Source organism: Phalaenopsis equestris, unplaced genomic scaffold (assembly GCF_001263595.1).
Source record: "Phalaenopsis equestris unplaced genomic scaffold, ASM126359v1 Scaffold000002, whole genome shotgun sequence".
NCBI lineage: Eukaryota > Viridiplantae > Streptophyta > Magnoliopsida > Asparagales > Orchidaceae > Phalaenopsis > Phalaenopsis equestris.
The window spans coordinates 55327602-55353007 of NW_018164444.1; the positions used below are offsets into that span (position 1 = coordinate 55327602).

At 34.1% G+C, this 25406-nt stretch overlaps 2 protein-coding genes across 2 annotated transcripts in view; both read left to right on the forward strand.

Moving 5' to 3' along the window:
* The window catches only part of LOC110023894 (beta-galactosidase), a 31707-nt gene extending 22309 nt beyond the window's left edge, over positions 1 to 9398 (forward strand). The window contains exons 8-13 of the mRNA XM_020723536.1: positions 2822 to 2957; positions 3316 to 3371; positions 3651 to 3950; positions 4254 to 4379; positions 7195 to 7905; positions 9044 to 9398. Of these exons, the coding sequence (XP_020579195.1) occupies positions 2822 to 2957; positions 3316 to 3371; positions 3651 to 3950; positions 4254 to 4379; positions 7195 to 7905; positions 9044 to 9217 (1503 nt within the window). The 3' untranslated portion in view covers positions 9218 to 9398. The remainder of the gene's footprint in view (positions 1 to 2821; positions 2958 to 3315; positions 3372 to 3650; positions 3951 to 4253; positions 4380 to 7194; positions 7906 to 9043) is intronic.
* Positions 9399 to 17670: 8272 nt separating this feature from the next.
* Positions 17671 to 18132, forward strand: LOC110019045 (AT-hook motif nuclear-localized protein 26-like). Its single transcript, XM_020716573.1, has one exon. It carries the CDS (start codon positions 17671 to 17673, stop codon positions 18130 to 18132), a length of 462 nt encoding a protein of 153 aa, XP_020572232.1.
* Positions 18133 to 25406: the final 7274 nt, after the last annotated feature.

A 25406-nucleotide genomic window follows, 5' to 3' on the forward strand; every position in this document is an offset into this window, starting at 1 on the left:
GATTTTGACATTCTTTATATCATTTGAAAGATGACAGAATTCTCCACAACTTTCTTGTTGACTGTTCTAGGCAAATTTTGATGAACAAATCGCAGCAATTACGACTGTTCAAATTTCGTGGCAAAATATTAATGAGAACCCACCCCGCAGTGATAAAAACAACGCACAACACACAATTCTCGTTTGATTTTGACATTCTTGATATCGTTATAAAGATGACAGAATCTCTACTACTTTCTTGCTGAGCGCTCTAGGAGAAATCGATGAATAATAGCAACAATTGCGAATGTTCGAATTTCGTGGTAAAATAATAATGGGAACCCACCCCACAATGATAAAACCAGTGCTCATCGCTCAATTCTTATTTGATTTTGATGTTATTGATATTGTTGGAAAGATGGCAAAGTCTCTACAACTTTCTTGTTGACCGCTCTAGGTGAATCTCAATGAACAAATTGTGATAATTGCGAATGTTCGAATTTCATGGCAAAATAGTAATTGGAACACACATCATTGTGATTAAATGAACGCACATCGCTCAATGCTCATTTGATTTTGATGTTCTTGATATCATTGGAAAGATGATTGAATTCTCTATAACATTGTTGTTGACCGCTCTCAGCAAATCTCGATGAACAAAGTTACTAGAGTTGTTTCTGACGTGTTTTGAATATGGAAAATAGAAAAATATGATGTCGTATATTTCAAAATTATAAGAAATTTTTTGAAAATTAATGTAACATTAAATCAGCAGATCATCATTTGAAATTATATGAAGTGAATCAACACAAACTTATTTCCATTACTCCAAGAAAATTGAAGACGTCTAGCACACTTGTTGTTTTCGTAATCCCTTAACGAAACTAATTTATCAAATTCAACAACTAAGGACACACCTTCTCAACCACATAAAATATGGATAGGAAGCACATTATAAGAAATTTACACACATACAAATGGATCCAACACATAACCACTAATTGAAAACATAAAACTTAAATAATTCACATAGCATAATCACATTGAATTGATTAACTCACATAGTAAATGCTCGTTCAATAATTATCATTGGTTCAAATTTATTTCTCTTAAACCAAACAGCTAAAAGTCACATAGTACATACTTCAGTTCACACAAGCTAATACATTAAAATACTTGGATATTATCACAAGTCTTTAATTTTAACAGTAATAGCGTTGTACCCATGATAACAACGTAGCTATGACTACAATATTGACTAAAATCAATATTTTAATAAGGAATTTGACATCTTCAAAATTTTGTTGATTATGACATCGCTTGCTAATATTTCTGCATTGTTCTCATCAACTATAGGGGTCGAAGTTGACCAGATTGAGCCACATTGAGCCAGTCTAATCCTTCTCACAATGACTGGAGTTGACAAGACTAACACTCGTAATTTTGTCTAAGCTATAATTTTCCTCGATGATGAACGTGTTGATCTTGAATTTTAACTGAAGGGGTGTATTTATAAAATTAAAATTTTAAATCGTGATATCCAAAAATATTTAAATGAAAAAATCTATCACTCAATGCTTAATGCAAAATTTTTCAACCATTCACAACTATTTGTTGAGATGGACAAATCTAATGTTGACTCAATCTCGTAAAGAATCAATGTCATATTAAGTATACTGGTAAATTCTAACTCAAATTAATTTTGTGTCAGTAAAGACGTCACTCGTTTTCTGTCCACATAGTTTGGCCAGTAGGCTCCATAAAAGAAATGATTACAACTAGAACCATCTAACTGAATAATTTGGCCAATAGACTTCACTTTAAAACATTAACGTCTATAGCTCATATGTTCCCCAATGACATTCTGCTTTTGAGTTGTAAATCGTAGAGTAAATTTGATAGGAGATGAAACTCTCTGCAAGCTAAGGTCGATTTGTTTAGTCCCTTTAGACAAACACTCACCCCATGACTACAAGGTTCCTTTGGACGAAGCAACCAATGATTGCTGACAATGATCTTTCTTTTAGGTTGGGTCAACTATCTTCTTCGACCAAGTAGATCAAAGATTATGACAATTCGAGATGTTGGAACCATGAGATCTTGATCAGGTTTGTCATTGTTTCACCCACCATCCTTTTTTAAGCTAATAGTGATAATTTCATAATCGTAAATTTTAAATTTGTTGCTATTATATACTATGTCTAAATACTTAGCGTCTAATGACTAGCCATAATCGATAGTTTTCTCATGTAATCCGGATGGCTAGTTAATCATAGGGGCTTGTGCCTATGGGAAACCCTGAACACCGGATCTTATAGTCATAAAATGATGGCAAAATCTCTGCATAGTGTCTTATCTACTATCTCATATGCTTTCTGAAAATTTGACCCGTAACTTAATACATTAAGCTCTCGACGAGAGTCCGTTATTTAGAGTTTTTGGAGCCTACAGTACAAAAAGTCAAAATTCCATGAAAGAGGAAGATGAAATATGGACTTTTTAATTGCATTTTAACTAGAATTACAAGGCCAATCTTTTGTTAATCTTTTCAAATGCTGGAGCTGTTGATGACAGATGTGCTGCAGTTTACATATGGAGGATTTAGGGCGTTGCACATAAATAATAAGAAATGTGTATATAAGTAAGTTTTGGGTGGCGCCTGTGTAAAAGCTTCTTTTAATTATTATAATAAACTAGCAATCCTTCCCTCGTGGCACTAAGCTGCCACGAACACTTTTATTAAGCCCGCTTGCTTTATTTTCCCTATTTGAAAATTTTATGAATTTGCTGTGGATCTTGCATGTCTGATAATTGTTTGGATCAATTGTATGATCATTTACAGGGCTTGTTAAAGGAGGGAAAAGATGGGATCAAACATTGGGCCTATGGCGGCGACTTTGGTGATTTACCAAACGACTTGAACTTCTGTCTGAATGGCCTCACATGGCCAGATCGAACACCTCATCCTGCTTTACATGGTAAATGAGAAAATGGTTTAAATGATCCCAACTATTTCTGGTGGTTCATTCTAATCCCAAAGTTTATAAAAATGTCAATTTAGTTCTTGGACTCTTTAAATTAGAGCTAAAATAATTCTTTTTGGGGACTATTTCAGCCCATATTAACATAGTGTGAGAACTGATTTGACTCTTTTATAAACTCTGATACTAAAATGACCCCATAAAAATAGTCAGGGGACTATTTTGGCACTTTAGTCCATGGTAAATCCTGACTCGTAACTTTCTAAATCCTAGAGATGCATAAGAGAAAGGTAGTCATGACTGTATTTAATATATGCTATGGATAGCTCTACTTAATATTTATATTCTGTTTCAGAAGTGAAGTATGTTTATCAACCCATAAAAGTTTCCTTAACTGAAAGCAAAGTCAAGGTATCATTAACATCTCTTCAAATTTTGATATTAATTCGGCAATGAAAGTGTGAAAATGGTCTCTAACTCTGTAAAGTCGTTTTAGTCCCAAGGTCTATAAAAGTGCCATTTTAATCCCCAAAGTATTTAATATGGGAATTATTTCAGCCCAAATTTAAAGATTAAAGGGCTAATTTGACACTTTTATAGGCTCTGAGACTAAAATGACCTCATGTAAACAGTTAGGGGACCACTTTGGCACTTTATGCAATGTATTCATTTGTTTATTTCATCTTGTAGATAGTAAATGCTCAGTTTTTTGAAGCAACAAATGCTCTAGAGTTTAGCTGGAGTTTTCAGGGAGATGGATGGACTCTTGGATCTGGAACACTTGAACTCCCAATGATATTACCTCAGAGGAGTTATGAAATTGAAATTGAATCTTCTCCATGGTATTCTCTATGGAGTTCAAGTTCAGCAGCGGAGAACTTTGTGACAATAACGGCGAAACTTAAACAGTCGACGAGATGGGCGGAGGAAGGGCATGTTCTTGGTTCTAGTCAACTTCTTCTGCCTCCAAAAAGGAAGCTTGGTCCCCATGTATGCCTCTTCCATGCCTATTGTTACATGTTGGAAATTAGATGTTTAGAATTTGTTTGACATCACTTTTATTTTTTGTTTTTGTTTTTATTTTTTTATTGTTAAATATATATTTAGTTTATATAATTTTTAAGAATACACAAAACATCTAAATGATATTATAAGTTTTTTTTTTTAAATAACTCTCTCTATTAAACATCTTTAATTCAAATCAAGACTTAAAACAAAATAAAATAAAATCAAAATATGAAAAAAAAAATGCCAATCAGCCCCTTAGTTTGTAACAAATTGGTGTTTTTACAGGCTATCAGGTTCGTTAAAAAGTCCATTTTACATTCGGAATTTGCTGATGACATCATAACGATTAAGAGAGAGAACAATTTCTGTATCAAATTCAGTACTCGAACCGTAACAATCGAGAGCTGGGAGGTATAATTTCATTAATTTGTTGAATACTGCTCGTCTATTATGATCATGTGCTCATTTGGTCATCTTAAAGTTTATTATTATTTTTTCAACACTAATGTTTCTTTGCTGCTTGCACAAAAGTATCATTCATATTTGCCTTTCATTTTTTATGAATTATTATATTGAAATTTATCTGTCAATTTTACGGATGCTGAGTCCTCTAGTTTGTTTTGAATCTTTTTGCATACAAATGCTCTCTTTTTTTTACTAAATTACTGGGAAGAAAACTCGTGTTTCTTGGCATTTCTGCATTTTCTTAAAGGTCATTTAGGATCACCTTTATTTATTTTTTTTATTTTTTTTTATTTTTTATGTTTTGATCTGAAATAATGTTTGGAACCCTTATATATATAATTTTTAATTTTTAAAATATAAAACAAAAAATTTGCAAAATTGTCATCATTGTGACTGCCATGTTATGAGACTCAATTGTTAACCTTCATACTAGAAACTTTAGAAAACCTCCTAAAGTTCCACTTATTTCCCATTTTTCCTAACTAAACTCAGCAAAATTTGCAGTCTCTATATTTGCTTTGTTGGGGAAATAATGCTACGTTCCAAATGCATGCAAAATTCTAGAAATTACGTTTCAAATGCATGCAAAATCTAGAAATTGTTTTGTTTTATATATGCTATTGAATTTGCAATACTCTATATAACTGCATATCTTTGGTGTCTTTTTGCTAACCTTATAGTCTTCCATAAGAAGTGAGAAATTTATCTCTGAACATGTGAGAAATGCTTGATGTTTACTATTTCCATTATCATTCTCATTCATCCCAGTTAAATTATTATTTACTTAGAACGAGGAGTGCATTCCATTGTTCAAGAATATATATGCTCTCTAAACGAGGAAAAGCCCAAAATAAACTCCCAATTATGAACAAGTGACTAATTTAGTCTCAGAATTTTAAAGTGCTCCACATTAATCAAAGACCATTAAAAATTAATTCAAATTCGTCCGTAGGTTGAATTTCGTGATTAAATTTAACACAAATCATTAAATTTGAAGTTATTTTAGGAATAGAAAGTTTAAATGATTTTTTTAATTATTACTCGATTTTCTTATGTAATAAATTATTTAAATTTATGAATGAGGGTGAATCTTTATTTGATGAAGTTAACAATCAAATATGGTCATTTATATTTAAGGAACCTGAATACTTTATCAATGTAATCAATATAGGCCCAAAGTAGAAAAAAAAATATTACTTAAGTAGATCGAATAATAATAAAATACTTTATTATATAATAGAGAAATATCATATTACATATGAAAATATACAACAACAACAACAACAAAGCCTTAATCCCACTACGTGGGGTCGGGTACATGAATCCTTTTTCTCCATTGCGTCCTATATAGTGTCCTATCCATTGCGTCCTATATAGTGTCATATTTTGATTTAGTTCTAATAAATTAAGATCATCTTTTATACAATAAGCCCAAGTTTTCGTAGGTCTACCTCTGCGTTTCTTGACATAAGTCGAATCTAAAACATTTACTCTCCTAATCGGATCATCAGATGGTCGACGTTTAATGTGACTGAACCATTTAAGACGACTTTCTCTTATTTTGTTCACAGGAGCTACGCCAACCCTATCACAGATATATTCATTTCGCATTTTGTCTCTAAGTGTAAAGTCACTCATCCACCTAATCATTCTCATCTCAACAACTCTTAACTTAGTATTATGCTTCTCTTTTAAAGGCCAACATTCAGCACCATAGAGCATTGCAGGTCTCACTACCATCTTATAAAATTTTCCTTTCAGTCTAAGCGGTACTTTTCTATCACAAAAAAGGCCCGAAACATTCCTCCACTTCAACTAACCAACTTGAATTCTACTATTAATATCTCTATCTATATCACCATCGCTTTGAACAACAAACCCGAGATATCTAAATCGTTCACACATTTTAATAATTTGATCACCCAAAGTTACTCTTCTGTCACTAGAGCACTAGAGCTTAGAGCTACTACTACTAAAATTACATTCTATGTATTCAGTTTTAGTTCTACTCAAATGAAGGCCTTTAGACTCCATTATAGACCTTCATAATTGAAGGTTTTTTTTAGCTTTTTCTCTCGTCTTATCCACGAGAAGGATACCATCAGCAAAAGCATACACCAAGGTACATCCTCACATGTAAATGTCCAGTAAGACCATCCATAACTAAAGCAAAAAGATATGGGCTTAAAGCCGATCCCTGATATAATCCAACAGAAATAGGAAAATATTTGATCAATCCTCCTTTAGTTCGAACACAAGTAACAGCTAATATACATATCTTTAATGACTTGAATATTACTCATCTTAACACCTTTCTTCTCAAGAACTCTCCAAAGGATATCTCTTGGAGCCTTGTCGTAAGCTTTTTCTAAATCACTAAAAATCAAATGTAGATTCTCTTTATTATCTCTTTTATTATCTTATTATCTCTGAACTTCTCCATCAAACCTCTCAAAAAATGTATAGCTTCCATAGTAGACCTGCCTGACATAAATCCAAATTTTCATATATTACATATGAAAATAGAGTGATAATAATAATAATATTTCATTTAAAATTTTTATTCCTGAAGTTCTCTCAAAGTTAAAGGTTGGTGCTAACTTTAATCATGAAATTCAGCTCAATGCTAATTTAGATCAATTTTTAATAGTCTGTCATAAAAGTGGGGCACTTAGAACGCGGATACGAAATTGGTCACTTGTTAATGGTCAAAGGATTATTTTGAGCCTTTGCTCTTTTCTAAACTCATTTTGACTCGAAGGTTGAAGGCTGCCTTCTAATGGACAAAGGCATAATTCCCTGCTTTTGGCGAGCTCCCACCGATAACGACAAAGGAGGCGGCCCTCTCAGCTACGCATCAAAATGGAAATCTGCTTTTCTGGATGATATTTTATTTCAAACAAAGCACTGCTCGGTAGAGAAGAAGACAGGTGATTCTCTCCTTATTACAGCTACCATCTTTGGTCTTCCCAGAAACCATTTTAAGGACACAGATTCTGCACAAATCATTACTGACTGGAACAACAATAATATCATACTCTTTAGAATCGATGTGAAATATTCATTCTATTCCTCCGGTGATCTAATCGTCGAATACAAAGTAAACCCTAACAGCAATCTTCCTCCCTTGCCGCGCATTGGTGTCGTTTTCCATGTAGTTCGATCGTTGAATCGGATTCGATGGTATGGCAGAGGTCCGTTTGAATGTTATCCAGATCGGAAAGAAGCGGCTTTTTTCGGCTTATATGAAGCCGATGTGGCAGATCTGCATGTGCCATACATTGTTCCGGGAGAGTGTTCGGGTCGGGCTGACGTCCGGTGGGTTTCGTTCGAGAATAATGATGGATTTGGGTTCTTTGCTTCTGCTTATGATGCATCACCACCAATGCAGATGAGTGCGAGTTATTACACTGCTGCTGAACTCGATAAAGCGACTCGTAACGAAGACTTGGTGGGCGGAGATGACATAGAGGTAATTTAACAATTTTAAGGTTGGAAGATTTGCATACATACTACTCAATGCCTGTGTAATCATATATCTAACACCTAACATCTTTTTTTACATAATATGCCACAATGCCATGCATGAAAAGTTGTATTTCACTTTTTAAATGTTGAAATGGTGGTATTTTTGTTGTGATATGAAAGATTTGGGTGGTGTAAATGTAGAAATGAAAGTTAGGTGTTAGATATGTAAATACATAAGAATTGTGTGGTATGTATGTAAATGCCTCTTTCATTTTTATCTTCTTTAAGTTTATGTGCATGTTATTTAACTAAACTAAAATAAGAGAAACTTTTGTTTGAAACTCAAGCAATATGAGAGCTCTTTTCAATATGGAGCTTTCTCAATTTTAAAATTTTGTATGGGAGATTTACATGCATATAACACAGTTCTTAATGCATTTATATTTCTATTATCTTAACTCTGATATTTGCATATATAATATTTTAATGTCATAAACATTAAAATATGTGCAAGATTTGAGTGTGATATAATTAAATATTAAAATTTAATTGTTAGACATGTAAATGCTTAAATATATGTAAATCCCTCTTTTTCTTAGGGGCATTTAAATACATACATTACAATTCTTATATATTTACATATTTCACATATCTAATAGCTAAACTTTAATATTTGCATGCATATCAAACAAATCTTTAATTTCACCTAAAAAATAACACTATCGCATTCTTTTTAGAAGTGAAATACACATTTTCATGCCTAAATTGATGCACCAAAGTGCAATAGATACAAGTATGAAGTTATATTAGAAAATCTTAAACTATACTATATCTTGTCAGAAGTTATACTAGAAAATAACTTTAATTATGAAGTCATATATCTTAAACTATACTATATCTATGCTATCTGTGCATCTTTAATTTTTTCAAAGTTATCCTTATTAGAAGTTATATTAGAAAATAATTTATTCATATTAGAAGTTATGAGGATTAGATTAATTTTCTTAGATTAGATTTTAACGGTCATAGATAAAATCCTCTAATATATTTATTTGGAATACTAAAAATTAAAATATCATATTAATGCCTTTGCAAGAAAAATATAATTATTTTGTTCTAATCTGGCTGTTTTTGTAAATTAGGTGCATCTTGACCATAAGCATATGGGATTGGGTGGAGATGACAGTTGGTCCCCTAGTGTCCATGAGCAGTACTTGGTTCATCCTGTGCCCTGCTCTTTCTCCATAAGGTTCTCTCCCTTCTCCCACTCTCAAGCACCAGAAGAACTTTACAAATTTCAGCTTCCACAATCATGAATTTGCATTTCTGGTAAATTTTATGTTTATGATTGATTTTTGTGTAATTTCTTATGTGTTTTTTTTAGAACATTATGAGCAGTAATAATTGGAAAATAAAACCATGTGTTGGCTGATGTAATTTTTGTTTTTTAATCTATTTATTTGATATACGTGACTGTCTGTAAACTTAGTTGTGGAACTGTTATGGACTTATGGGTTTACAGTGGATTTTTAAAAATTGGATTTAAATTCATATTAATTGGATTCTTATGTATTTATATGTCTTATAATTGAATATTTAGGTTTATTTATGTACCTTAATATGAGGATTTGTGAGGCCTCATGTGAGATATTTTTGTTATGAGGTGTTTCTATTATATTTTTCAGATTATGGCTGTAAAAAGTGCCCGTTTACGAGTAACTCATGTTCGACTTATTAAGCAGCTCACGTTTGATTTGTTTATTTAGCGAACCAAACAAGAGCATATTTTTTTAGCTTGTTTTTTAAGTTAGCCTAAATATGTAGAGGCTCATTATTCTCTCTAATATATATATATATATATATATATATATATATATATATATATATTGACGTATACCTTGGCGTTGGTTGAATATTTAGGCTATTATATGAAACTTTGACCTGAAGACACAATTAGCCTCTACATATTTAGGAATTCCCTCAGGCACAGTTAGCCTTACAGAAGTGGTACTTGAATTGTTAGGCACATTAAGAGTGGCTGGAGGCTCGTATACCTCTAGTCATTTCTTTTATGTGTGTGTGTGTGTGCGTGTTATATTTTTGAATCTTAATTTGTTTTGTGAATCACACCTAATAAATTGAGCGTTAGAAAAGATAGAGAGGGAGAAAGAGAGGTGCACCACAATTTACTCCAAAATAAATTAGAGTATTCTCAAGCTCGTCTCTTTTTATATAATTGAATATTTATAATACTTAAGGAGGAGAACCTAAAAAAAGATCCCTCTTACATGAAACGATCCTCTATTTATCGTAGAGGGAGTGCAATAAAGAAAAATTATATTTCTAACTCTGGTTTTATGAGAGTTGTATAAATTATTTTGACATTTTACACTAAGGGTCTGTTTGGGGCAGCTGCAGCTTATTCAGTTTCTGCTGATAAGCCGATTATCTTGATAATCTGTTGATGAACAGCTGATTAAGATAAGCTGACTAGTTGTTTGATTTGTGTGTTTGGAAAAAAATTGATTCTGGATAAATGACCATTCTGCTCCTGTTCTGAATAAGCTATTTAGCTGTTTGGTTTGTGCGTTTTGTAAATAGTTTATTTACAGTTTTTTTTAATTGAATGAATAATCTGTCACGTAGATTAGTAATTTTCTCAAATGTGAAGACATGAAAATGCGAAAGAGTTGAATTGCATTTATATAACTCAAAAAGTTTCTATCACATCAAATAAGCACAGTTATACATACAAAAGTGAAGTACACATTCACACTAATATGGAGTGCAATGAGACAAAAAAAAAGAAAAAATACCACGTTAAAATTACAAGGAAAAAAATGACAATATTGGCTTTAAAATATAGAAGCATATCACGACAAATGTTGCCCAGTTCTTATACCTCAGAATCCCAAGCAAACATGTCCGATTGGGATAACGTAGAAACGGAAGCACTCGAATCACATTTGGTGTTCTCCCGTTGTGATATCGTCGAACTTCGAACAACGGCGTCCAGTTGGGGTATCGTAGAAACGGTTGTACTGTCGGCCCACCTAAAAAATTTGCAGTCCTCCGGTTCGTGTGCCCACCGCGGGCACCTGTAGAATTGTCGGTCGTTGCTAGGTGTCTGGCGTGACGTGAATAACAAGGACGGTAACCCGCATCGACCCATCACTTGCCCGGACTTCTCTTAATACCTGGAGCTCATCTTCCTGCAATTATTAAGAAAAAAATAGATCAGTCAAAAACTAAAGGAAATAAAAAAAACTGAACTTACCAAATTGTGGAAGCAATGGTTGCTGACAACAAAGTTCTGTGGTCATCCAAGCCGCTCCACATTTATCTCAATAAAATTAATATACATAAAAAGTAAAAAAAAAAAAGAAAACAAGGTAAATAGAAGATAAATTCATTGCAACATGTTCCATAGAATCCATAATCACATGTATGCATGCAGTAAAAAAACAAGGCCATCCAAGCTGTAAAAACAATGAATTACATATTCCATAAGTGCAGGTAAAAGCAAAAGAAGGGAGAAAGTGCATAAAAGGCTACGGAAATAAGGTTATAATGCTTCTATTATAAACTTTGTTTGGCTTGCTTGGCATCTTTATCAAATTACATTTCTCCTAAGAACAGAATTCTGCTATCCTCTCCTGCCAGCACTTCTCAAACTATCAAATTATGGAAGTAACGGTTGCCGAGAACAAAATTCTAAGGCCGTCCAAGTTGCTCCACACGTGACAGTTTATAATAAGCTGTTCCATTCATTGGCACAACAGATTTAAATTTTAAACAGAAAAAAGAATTCATAAAACCAACATTTGCTCTCATTTTAGACAAGCTAATTCGTTAAACAAAAGCATTTTTCCCTTGCCACATACAATATATCATCAATTACAATCAATTTCTTTTCAGTGAGCTTGAATTCCACCAATTTCATTTCAAAAAGCTTCTAAGAATCCTACACAACCGTAACAGAGAAAATAAAATCATTTTCTTTACCTTATGAAACCAAAAGGTAGCATATAAAATCAGTTTATTTACCTTATAACAACTGTATAACTGATTAAATAAAGCAACCAAAAGCAAATTTATCCAATGCACACATTTGATCTCTTATCTTATGTAATGGCTGCACTGGTTACCTAGCAATAACTGGGCCATCCAAAGATGTCGCATCATCACCGTTGGGATTTATTTCAGAAAGCCATGAACAGCAGTTTATAGCCATGGACCGCAGTATAAATAGCCATGAACAGCAATATAGATCCCTTACTGTAAACCTACCCGGGACATACCATCACCCTCTTTAGTTTATTTCCAATCCAATAGTGAAGTGAAACAAATATGATATTTGTTCAATTGCCTTCTGCTCCAGAAGGAAAAAACCAAACTAGACCATGCTTAAAAAAGAATATTAAACCAAGGCAGCAAACAGAAGTTTTGATGCTTAATTCACATATTTAGAAGAAGTTGTAATTTTCTGCGAATGAAGATTCAATGCAGAACTCTGCTCTCAGAAGGCCTAAATTAATGGATTTTGAAGATAATAGAGACACATAGGCTGCAGCACTTCGAACTTCTGAATAGTTATACGTTCTAACTGAAGCAGAACTGAGAATAGAGGCACAAACATATGTAACACCTTAACTTCAATTTTTACATGCATCCCACTTTATCTATGCGTAAAGAAGTGTACTCTACATTTTAAAAGTTAAAAATGGTCATTTTGAAGGGATGAAGAGCGTGTCTCAATTTCCAGGTATAAAACAGTGAACTCCTAAGAATTCTTATGTTAAAACAGCAGGTAATTCGAAGGCTACATCTCAGATTTATCAACAAATTGTGAAGCACAATTGTTATGTGAACACAGGATAACCGAATCAGCAACAGGAGAACACAGGTAAACCGAACCAGCAACAGAGAGTTGCAAATTCGTAGCATTCATTCATACAACCTCCAGCTCATAATGAGATATAAATTAATACATGCAGTTGCTGAAGAAAGAAAAGGTTGAAGGGTTGATTACATGGCAACTGCTGAGAACATTTAAACTTTTTGCATTCACATCAAATGTCTATCACTTTAACAGATAATAGGATAGATTTCTTAATAAAACAACCACAAATTCTACACATCAATGGTGACAGCAACCCAATGAACTTCAGTTAACTAGATAAAAAAAAATTATCAGCTTCCTTCAAAATTCTCAGCAAATGACAGCATTCATTCATATACCTACTGCTTTCCCCAATAGCAGTAATAGCATTCATTCATAATGAGAAACATGCAGCTTCGTCTGAACCTGCCTTTCTTTCTTTGCCAGGAGGGTTGTCCCAATCACTAATAGATATCTCAACGAGAGTCTCATGCTTCGATTAGATTTGTTCGGAAGCTTCGCCTTGAGTCCACGAACGTCCTCCAAGTGTTGATTTGCTCTGGGATAAGGCCTATGTATGATCTAGACCAAAGGGTGGCTCAGGTGTGGTCTTGAGCTAGGTTAGAGGGCTCGGGATGATGGGGCTTCGATTGGGGAAGTTATTTTAGGCTGTCTTCAACGACACAGGGTCACCTTTCCGACGTTTTATTCAGTATATTGAATCCACTACTTCCTGCCTAACATTGAGTGAGATATGAGCCAGTCCCAAGCCAGTGTAGGGATCCAGCCAAAGGAGAGTGGGAAAGGGAAGTTGCTTTCGGGGGAAACGAGTCCAGTCTCAATTCTAGCCGGGAGAGATCATGGACAAGGTTCGATCATGCTGGAGGGAGCATCCCACTTAGTGATAGGTCTTAGTTCACGTAAATCTGAAGAAGTTATCATGGACGAGCCACATGCAGGGAAACTTCCACTTGTGGTTCTGGTCGGGCTTTCCTTCAGTATCTAATAACCTTGCTTCTGCTCGCCGCTGGCGCACCTCCAGCTTACTGTTGTCGTCTATCTTCGCTCGATCATCGAACCGTCAATTATCATTGCCTTGAATCAGTCAGCAAATTAGTCAGTCCATCAATCTGTAGTGGAATAGTCTCACCAGCCCGTAGAAGAGTCCAGTAGTGGGTGAGTAGAGTCTGTGCTTTGGTGGGCATATCATGAAATGAAATGAAAACCCTGCAGTGCAGCCAACACATTCATAAAGACAGAAAATATTACCCATATACGTACCAAGCCATTCAAATGCCCAAAGCTGATACCTGTTATACATAAGTGATGTATGCAACCCAAAGAACTTCAGATTCCTGAAGAACGGTATTAAACCATTTAAATGCTTACTTCCAGCAATAATAAAACATTGTTAACTTCCCACGGTTGTTTAGATAAATAAACCTGCACAGATAAATATGCACTGCAGGTAAACTGTTGATCATTCTAACATCCCACCGCATATAAAGCACCCTAATATGAAGCAGCCATTCTAAATTGGGAATCATAGCAATTCGTGAACTGTGTATTGTCTGCATAGCAACTGAAGCAAACAATGTACTTCCCTGACATCACTTTAATTGGGAAGCACTTTAATAGCTAAAATAAAACTGCAGGACTCCCCACTCATGTATAGTTGAATGTAGAATTGGGAAGCAATTTAATAGCTAAAATAAAACAGTTGCTCCACTCATCTACTCCCCGAATGTATAACCATTCTCATTCTTGATCCATAGAGAAGTATCCATTTCATTCATTACTTTAGAAAAGCAGATATGTTATCAAATAGCCTAACAGATCAATAGGAGACGAAACAATATTTGGATCTGAGTATGAGATGAGCTACTGTTAAAAGCAACAATATATAGTTTGAGCCATAATTACCCACATAAAGCCATCTCTGCGGAAGTATACTACAACCAGAGTGTACTAAAGCCATAAAGAAAATCAACTTTGAGCTGTAGAAGAAAATGTATGTGGTAACGTGTAGAAAAGGGATGCGGTGTTTATGTTTTCGTGTAATTTAACCAAAATTAACATAAATGCTTACTGCCAATAGATTGTTCTTATAGAAAAACCTCAAATAAGCAAGCATTCGTAATTGTTTAGCCAAACTTTAAAGTACATTACTTAACATGTTTCGTTAATGTCGTCTGTTATTCGATCTCTCAAAGCTGCCATTTTAGATGCCCCTTCACCATCTCTGGTGTTTGTTTTAAGTGAATTCATTTCAAGCTGTGGTATGGTGCGGCCCACATGGTACTCGTATGTTTCGGGGGGAATTTGCAGTAAATTTGCATCAACCACGATAAATTTTGTATCAGTTCTTGAAGGATGTCTTCTAATAAAGTTGTGTAGTACCATGGTGGCCGCTGCTATCTGGACCTGCTTCGGAAATAGATAAGTGGGCATATCACGCAAAATAACTCATTTCTTCTTCCACACTCCGAATGATCGTTCGATTACGCCTCGCAATGATGAATGTTTTTTTATTGAATAATTCTTTCTTCTCACGTGCTACACCGTTTGACCTTTCAAAATATGGGATATGATACTTTGTATCTGGATACGACTTAAGAAACACCCTTCGTAAGAGATATCCGACGTCGACCAAGTAGTATTTACCTGTTGCGTGATGTTAGTCATAAATGGAAGTATAAAACAAAATTAATTTCTCAAATATACATACCTAGAGGAGGGTAAGGGAACTCATATGTTTGGTTTCTAGTAGCAAACTTGAAAACATGGTTATCGTGTGCGCTACCTTCTCATCCAGTCATCACAAAAGCAGAACACATATTTAAATCACACACGGCTATGACATTTTGTGTTGAGTATCCACACCGTCTGATGTAAGCGACTTTCTCTGCGGGAGACAGTCGTGCATCGACGTGTGTTCCGTCAATATCTCCAATACAGTCCTATGATGCATAAAATACCCCTAAACCATTTAAAATCAATATTTTTTTTTCTTGAAAATGAATATTATGTTGGACACTTACTTTGAAGAAGGGCATGTATCGAGGGTCATTTGTAATTTGTGTGGGAATGGTTTGAAACGTTGGGTCCTCGGACTTTACTATCTTGTATGTCAGACTCACTAGCGCATTCAAACCCACGAAAAAAATGCCTAATAATGGTTTCCAAGGAATTTTGGAATCGCTCCATAGCTCCTCTAATAGATTCATTTTAGGATAAGATATATAGGGTAATTGTCAATACCTCTCTGGCAGTTGTTCTTGATGAGCTGTGTAATCCATGAAGGTTCCGAAGTTCATTAAGCAGGTCGAGAAATATCACCTTCTTCATACGGAATATGTTTGCAAACTTTGTTGGGTGTCCCCGTAATAACTCTCCTACCCATTTTTCTCCAACCTAACTTGATGTCATACAGGGGGTTCAGTCAACGTATGTATGATAACAGTAGTATAGCAAGATGAGGGCGAGAGCAACTTTGTGATTGTGGTTAAATTGTTCTTCATCCATTCTATAAAATGTGGTAAATGATATTTTTTAAACATGTTAAACATTAACTTGAAGTAACAGGAAATATATTATAGTAAGAGAAATAAACGAAGACATAAACATAAATGTAATGACACAAAAAAATCACATAAAGTTAAAGGAGGACATAGAAGCAAAGAGTCTATCACATAATTATTACAATGACTGGTACTAAAATAAAAACAAATCTCAACCCTAATCAATCATTCATAAAAGATCGAGAAAGTCAAAATTATGGGTCCAAATTTGCGAAGAACAGTCTACGAGTAGAGTTCCCTAGCAACTTCACATATTTCAAATACATGGGTTTGTCTTCCTTAACACTGGGATATGTATTCAAGATTTTAAGGCACTCCTGAATTGAGTAGTTGTTTGTTGTAATGTTGGTGGTGGTGCAGTCTTCGGTTTGCAGGATTCGATTAGCGTCTCTATGGAACCTCTGAGAAATGTGGCTCCAACTTTCTTCTTTTTTACTCTGAGAAATGCGGGTCCAACTATATATATATAATCGATATTTGTTACAGTGGGCACCAAATATCGATTTCACCATATGAGCTAAAAACCCGATGTGTTTGATTCTGATTCGAAGAGCTCGCGCCCGATGAACTTATGTCAAAGGCCGCACCAATAAGCCAGGTCATTCGCGTGTGCGCGCACACACACAGATATATAATATATATATATATATATCTGATAAGTATAATTTTTAAAAGGCTGCAAAGATTTATAATCAGTTCAAAGTCTTAAATTATTAAATTAGATTTAAATTATGTTTTAAATCTTGCATCAATCCTTAACTTCTTATGGCTATGTGATTAGGGTTGTCAAAACGACTCTTTATTCGTGAACGACTCGTGTTCGACTCGTTAAATAAACGAGGCGGACAAGAACACACCTTTGAACTAGAAATATAAATGAGTCGAACACGAGCTGAGCACGCCCCTACCATCCCCAAACCGCGACGAGATATTTATAACGCCTGAGAGGCCCAAATAGGCCCAAAAAACTTGCATGGGCCTTTGGTGACCCATGCAAATACCAAAAAAATCCCTCTTAAACTACTCCAGCGACACATCTTAACACTTTCCTATATAAACCCAACTCAACTCTAAACTGCTCCTTCATTCCAAAAATGGCCGGCTACCAACCCTCGTCCCCCACCTCCATAATCGCTCTCTCCCAACCCTGCGACGACGACGACGACGGTCAAACCACCGCTATCCGCCGCACCAAAAACTCCGGCGAAGCCAACCGGTCTATCTCCACCTCCCTTCCCAAACCGCGCGGCCGCCCCCCCGGTTCAAAAAACAAACCCAAACCGCCGCTCGTCATAACCCGCCCTCAATGCACCCCCTTATCCTAGAGCTCGCCGCCGGTAGCGATATTCTCCACTGCGTCGCCGCATTCGCTCGACGCCGCCGTGTCGGCCTTTCGATCCTGGCCGGCAGCGGGGCTGTTTCGTCCCTCGCGCTCCGGCAGCCGGCGGCGCCTTCCGCCACCCTTACAAGTTTTTACAGTTTCCGGCCGCTTCGATATCGTTTCTCTGTGCGGCACTTTTCCGCCGCCGCCTCCGGCGGAGGCTTCGCCGGAGTTTACGATATCGGTGGCGCTAGCGAGAGGGGAGGTTATAGGAGGGGTGGTAGCGGGGCCTGTGACGGCCGCCGGGACGGTGGTTGTGGTGGGAGCTTCGTTTTTAGCGGCGGAGTTTCAGAGGCTGCCGGCTGTGGTGGAAGGAGGAGGAGAGGAGGCGGCGACGGCGGCGGCGGTGGGGGATTCCGCTCCGGCGACTGGTCAAGTTTCGCATGATATGGTGTTGTGGGCGACTCCGGCATCTTCTAGAAGCTTCTCTGGTGCCCTCCAGCGCCGTCCTCAGTACTAGTTCTGAGAGTTTTTGAGTCAAAATGAATTTAAAAAGCTTAGATCTTATTTGTTTTTCTTTTAATTTTATATTTTTTTAATTTGGCTATTTACATAAATTTCATCTGAAATATTAATATTTAAAAATCCAGCATTCTTTTTTATTCATTTTTAAAATTCTCTAAAAAATCAAAATTTATATTGAAATTTTCACTCATATTTTTAATTTATTAAGTAAATAAATCCATAGTTCAAAACTATCATCTCGATGTTATAAATGATAACATCATTTATAATGCTAAGTTGTCAAAATGCAATTTACTTAAATAGGTTAGGTGTGTTTTCAAAACGCGATTACACCAAATAAGCTGCCCCAAACGAACTTACTCATGAGGTGCATGGTCTTACGTGGGTGGGTTAACTATTTACAACAATGCAATTTAGATGAAATTTTTTAATTATCAAATATTATTAGATTATGTTAATTTAGCTTGAATATTATATTTAAATATTCTAATTATGTCATTTCTGAATATTTTGTTTAATAAAATTATGATTGTGGAGTTATTTTATGTATTTTAGCTAGTCTTTAGTAAAATAAGTTATTAAACATGTATCAAGATAATTAAAAAATTTTCACTATTTTGATTATGCTAATCCATAGTTAATAGACTTATCAATTATCATTCGTTGTTTAATTGAAATTGGGCTTCATGAACATAGAGCTAGAAGCTAATTGAGTGATTAATTTTAGGCTAATATAAACTAGTAAAGCCTAGTATGTGTTCCTGTTGCGTAACCCAGCCAGTTGGTTGGCATTCACGATATAAGACCTCTTAGATTTGGGGTTCGAATTTTCTTTAGCACAGTTGGTCTTACGAATGTGATATTTATGGATGATTGGAAGCTCGAATAATAGTCTCTCGCCATTCTTCGAAAAAAAAAAGACTACTTTGTGCTCTCTATAAAATGCTCCAAATATCATAATAAATTTGAGTACATATCATTGAAGAAAATATAAAACATACCTAAACTCCTAAAATTTTCTATTTATATCTATACCCTCAAATATATCATACCATATGAAAATATCATGGTTATAACTAAATATGCATTTTCATGCATAAGCAACTAGCAAGATTTGTATGTATGAGAAAAACTAAAATTTAAATGTTAGATATATGAGTACCTAAGAGCTTTAGTGGTATTTATGTAAATCTTCAATAAAAATAGGGCGTTTTGCATTTAAATGCATAGAACTCAATTTTTTGACATCACATCAAAAACATCATTATCACTATTTATAAATGTGAAGTACATATTAATATTAAAATGTTATAAATATAAATATCAAATTTCTGATGTTAGATATGTTAACTCATAACAATTGTGTTTATAAATGTAAATTTTCCAAAAAATTTTGTTTGGCGAATGAGCGTTTCCCAAACTTCTTTCGAAGTTTTTTCTCAAGAACGATGATATTTTTTTCAGATTCGTCAAGCGAACTAGGGCTGTCAAAAAAGCTCGTTGTTCGCGAACAGCTCGTGTTCGATTTGTTCGTTAAGCAAAGAGTCGAACGCAAAATAGTTTTAAAACTCGAATTATAAACGAGCCGAACACAACAGCTCTTTGTTCGCTCGTGTGTTCAGCTAATTTTAGCTCGAAATAAAAAAAAATTATATAATTATTTATATGATAATATATCACATATATTTTTTATATTATAATATATTATTTATATTTATATCTAAGTTTAAATAGTAACAACTAGTCAACATTATTTTTTTCAATTTAATTTTAACGAGTTAATTTCAAATCAAATACGAGTTGAACACGAACACACTCTTTACGAGCCCATTCCAAACACGAACAATTTCGCTGAACACAAACCAAGTTCGGCTCCTTTGCACGGCATCCATTACAGTACAATTCTCTGTCAGCTTTTCTCTCTCTTTCCCCTCCCCTGTTTCTACTTCAAGCCCTGCATCCCCCTTCTCCCCGGACCATACAATGCTTCTGGTGCAGAGTGAGAAACTCAAGGGGGGTAAAAAACTGAAAAGGGAGGAGGAGGAATGAGTTTCCATGGTGGACGGAATGATGAAAAGGAGATACTGTTGCAGAGTTGCAGACGAGGAGTTAGGGCACGCGCGGGCGGTGGAGGGGGTGAGAGAGAGAGGTGGATTGGTCAACAAGTACGAGAGATCTGCGCGCAAAGTGAAGACTTGAAAGCTTAAAGGGGATAAAGGTTATGGCTTTAGTGGATTGAGGGAGGGGGCAGGTTGGTTGGCGAGGAAAACTTCTGCTGTCAAAAGTTACGTTTTTATGAACTATGGCAGTCGTTTTGTGGTTAGGGTTTTGATGCAGGAGAATGGAGGGTGGGGGAAATTATGGCTCTTAGATATGGGAGCGCTTATTCCATCAGTGAATCGGATGCGTCCCGAATTTAGCGTTCACTTGCAGCATGATAAGTATAAGTGGGTCTCACTATAATACACTGATTAGATAAGTTTTTTAGAGATGTAAGGCTCACTTGCCACATGGCACATGTCCATTGGACTCCGAACGTAAATTTTGAGTCTAGTGTACTAATAGAATAATTTTTCTTGAATTAAGAGTAGAGAAAAAGTTATTATTGTTTATTTATTTATAGGGAAAATTGCATACATTATACATATCATGTAATTTTATATATTAATTACATATTAAACAATCAAATTTTGATATTTATAGGGACTAATAAACATAATTACCCATGGAAAAGTGTATTCATTTTTAAGAATATAGTGTGTGATATTTTTGATGTGATGTTAAGGATTTGAGCGGTGTATATTTAAATGTGAATGTTAAGGATTAGATATCTGAATGCATAAGAATTGTGTGTGTTCTGTGACGGGAGATTGACAATAATAGAGTGATAATTTAATGTCTTTATGTTGTATGAAAATTTAACACGCGCGAATGATTAAAAAGTAGTAGGAGAATACGTCGGGATTTTTTTTACATGTAAAAAAATGAAAATATAAAAAATCTCGAGTTTAGCTCAGACAAAGCGTTCCACAGGGAATGTGTAATTACAAATATTATCCATAAAGTCGTAGTAGTTGTTGAAGATGGCATAAGCCTTCATAAATGGCAAACATTCATTTCAATTTAAAGCATTTTACAGATGTTTCTTCAACATCCAAGAAGAGAAAAAAGATGTAATTACCACTCATCTCCTTTGTGGTTATAAATCTAGCACCTAAACTTCAGTCTTTAAATTAAAATAAAAAAATAATACCTGAAATAAAGAAGCTTAAATTCGCAATTTATGCTCAATTTCATGAGCATAAAATAAATGTACTTGTATAGACATTCAAAAATTACAGATCTATGAAACAAAAACACATCTGTTCAGATGCATCCCTTTAACCCCGCAAGCTTGTAAATTTCACAATTACAACAAAACATTTATAAAACATTAAATTAATTCATATAAATAATGAATAAAAGATCATGTGTTAGCACATAATTACCTCCTTGCAAGGTAACACTCATCTACGAAAGTGTGTCATAATGGACGTTGTTTGAATCCAATGATTGATATTGCATGGATGCAGTGTCAATAGATTATCTATCAAAATCTACAACAACATTACCTTTTTTCAATATCAACTATTTGTCATTCGTGTGTGTCTTTAAGCTCAGCCTTTATTGATGTTGATTGTTTAATGACGAATGACTTTTTGTTTGTTATAATCTCCCTAATGTACTCTTCAACATGGGACACTAAATCTCCTTTCCAACTAGCTTAACTTAACTTCCTTCATGCACGTTGCTCCATGATCATAAACCAAAGCACATCAATCAAATCAACTTTGGACCTCTAAAATCCAAGAATCAAAAGATTTGTCATATTGTTTGTGTTAAAATGACTTTTTTTAAGAGGTCGGATTTTGAACACTTGTACGGTAACGAGTTCAATTATGAATGCACTGCAACACTTATGCTGAAAATCCCATTAAACTTGGCATCATAATCTTCTTTGGTGTATGCTTTGGTTACAGTTTGCACCAAACTTTTCACTTTATGACTATCATCACAATGGAAGAGTTGATAGGCAGACTTTGTGCTTAGAGTTTGGAAATATAATTCTAATGGTCTCGCCTAATCCTTTCTCCATGTCCGAAATGGAAGCCAAATGGTTTTTCTCACCACCAATGGTTCGTAACAGAAACCATTCTGATGACTTTTTTTATTCAACTTCAACAACATCAAAGGCACAAAGAAAAAGTCCATTATTGTTATCAAGAGATATTGTAGATAAAAATGCTCATAAGTATTTTGATTTAAGTTGTCAAGCATCAAATGCAATCAAATATCTACAATCAACAAGAAAGCCATCATTGCACACCTTAAAGCTTATATAAAATCTCCTGAAGTTTTTAGCATGATTGTCACATGTGTATGCTAAGTGAGAACTCAGATTCCTGTTAATAAGGTCTGATGCAAAAGTAGGCGCCCACAAATAATTATCATTTAGTGAGCCAAACATAATCTTTTTTTGCTTGTTCCCTTAAAATTCATAATTTCATGTATTGTAATAATAACTTATAGTTGGTTTCCAAGTATTTATATGTCGTAGATCCCTATAGACATACAATGATCCATGTACATCCCTTTTATAGGGAGAATTATAGAGTGCAATCCATACAACATTTGATATACTTGATTTCAAATAAAAATTCTCTAAAATTTTTATCTAATAGCGTACAATTTGTTAAGAACACTCTATAAGTGCATTTCTTTAGCAACGATGTAGAATTTACTCATTCATTGCGTAATGTTATTACAACTATTTCACATAACTTTTATGTTATGACTATTGTATATTATTTCATACAATTAGCTCTCTATATTATAATTACTAGATTCATAATAAATAATGTACTCTATTATGTCTTAACTTTTTATGATTATATTCCTTAATGTAATCAATATTTACATCATAATCAAATATTTTCTAAATGAAATACAAACAATAAATATTTTATAAATAGATCATATTCCAATTGTATTTATAATATTTTCATAATTTGAAAGCTATAATAAAAAATAATCAAATATCTTTGTCATCAAAAGTGAAGGTCCAAATTAAACTTTTTGGAACATTTGCCTAAAAAAACACAATATATATATATATATATATATATATATAATAGTACAAACCAGTTTTTAAAATAAATATATTTGGTTTTATTTTCATTTTAATGAAATTTAATAAGTTTAATTATTATTATTTTATAATGTCAAAACATTAAAATTGTATATTTTTTGTTAAGTGTTTTAATAGAAAGAGCACAATACACATTTCAATTATTTAGTCACCGCCAACCGCCGATCGTCGGAGGCCGGCGGGCCCACGGGCCCGGCCCCCGACCGCCGGCCTCCGACGAGCACCGCTGACCGTCGTCAACCACCGCCAACCGTCGTCAATCTCCATCAACGTCGTCCACCAGCATTAACCAAATCGATCACCACCAACCAGACTCCGTCAATCGACGTTGTAATATGAAAAGTATAGTTACCATTTCCCGTCTGTGGGACAAGGAATTTCTGTAATCATCAATTAATAATGAATTTCTGCAACTGGGTCAGACCCCGTGGTTTTTTTTTTACTGGTTTTTCATGTAAAAACTTCTGGAGTAATCATCGTTTTTTTCTCTTTCATCTGTATGTGTGCTGAACTTTCGTACAACGCTAAGACAATAATCTGTTACTCTACGCCTCGAATTTTCTAGCACGCATTAATACTTATTTTCAAACTTAAATTTAAACTCTATTAAATTCAAATTCATGTTTTTCTAAAGCCTTATTAATAAACATAAAATCGAGCACAACCAAGAATAAGAAGAGATATAAAACCTGGAGAGATAAATTCAGCTAATTTTGATTAGATTATTGTTAGAAATAATATGTTGATTTGGCATGAGTAATATTAATAATATGTTTATTTTACTATATAAATAAAATTTATTCAATAAATATTGTTGACCTGAACTTTAATTTCGAACCGAACACGAACAGAAAAATATAATTCGAGCCGAACACGAGCACACTATTCACGAGCCATTTCGAACACGAGTCAATTTCGAACACGAGTCAGTTTCGAACGAGCCGACACGAGCCAGGCCTGTGCTCGCTCAGGCTCGACTCGTTTACAGCCCTAACCTGAAGAGCTACTTGTTGGCTTTTGAGAGTAAGATTGTTGACATGATGATGTACCTTTTCTCATTGAATAGTTATATTTCTTCATTTATATGAATGACAAAGTTATCAACAAGGAATTTTATTGATTCCCATATTTGCTTCATTAGTGTAAAATTACTATATTATCTAATGATTATGTGTATCTTAATGAGTGAATAATTAATGGCTACGATCAAACTTGTTAAATTATTTATTGATATTTTTGTATGAAAACTAGATACTCGTTTGAATTTTTAGCTCGTTGAAATACTCGTTCACTTGTCATAAGCAAATCAAGTACAAATCAAGTTCAAACATTAAAAAATTCAAACAAATCAAGCTTGAACAATATATGTAAGCTCGACATAAGCTCGAGCCGAACATGAAAAACATATAATTGTACCAAGCCAAGTTAGAACTATGATATACTCAGCTCGGCTAAATTACAGCGCTACGAACAATGTGTACTTTGAGTCAAAGGCTGGACTCATTAGCTGATAGGCCAGCTATTTTTAAAGAAATTATATCGAATGCACTTTACATATCAACAATTCTTATGTATTTATATATATGACATCTAAATTTTATTTTTTATATTTATACCATCAAAATTTTTTAGATCACATAAAAAATTTCAATATTTTAATTTTTAAAGGGTGAATATAGATAAATAAGATGACATATATAACAAAATTGAAGTTTTGATGTTAAATATGAAAATACATAGAAATTTAGTGATATGTATATAAATATTACTTAAAAACTATATTATCTCTTTTCAACAAATTATTTTCTTATTACTTCTCTCCTAATTTTTATTTTTTTATGATTTTTCTTTTTTCTAATATTTATTACATAATATTTGAATTGGACTACTCTTTTTCTTAAACTCATATTCTTAGAGTTTGACTCAAATTCATGCAAGAACTCCATTAATTAATCAAAATTTAGTTTAATTAATTATTGCTTTTCAAATAAACTTATATATATATATA

Excerpts from the sequence above, each read along its gene's own strand:
- LOC110019045 (XM_020716573.1), top strand. The coding sequence starts at position 17,671 with ATGCACCCCCTTATCCTAGAGCTCGCCGCCGGTAGCGATATTCTCCAC.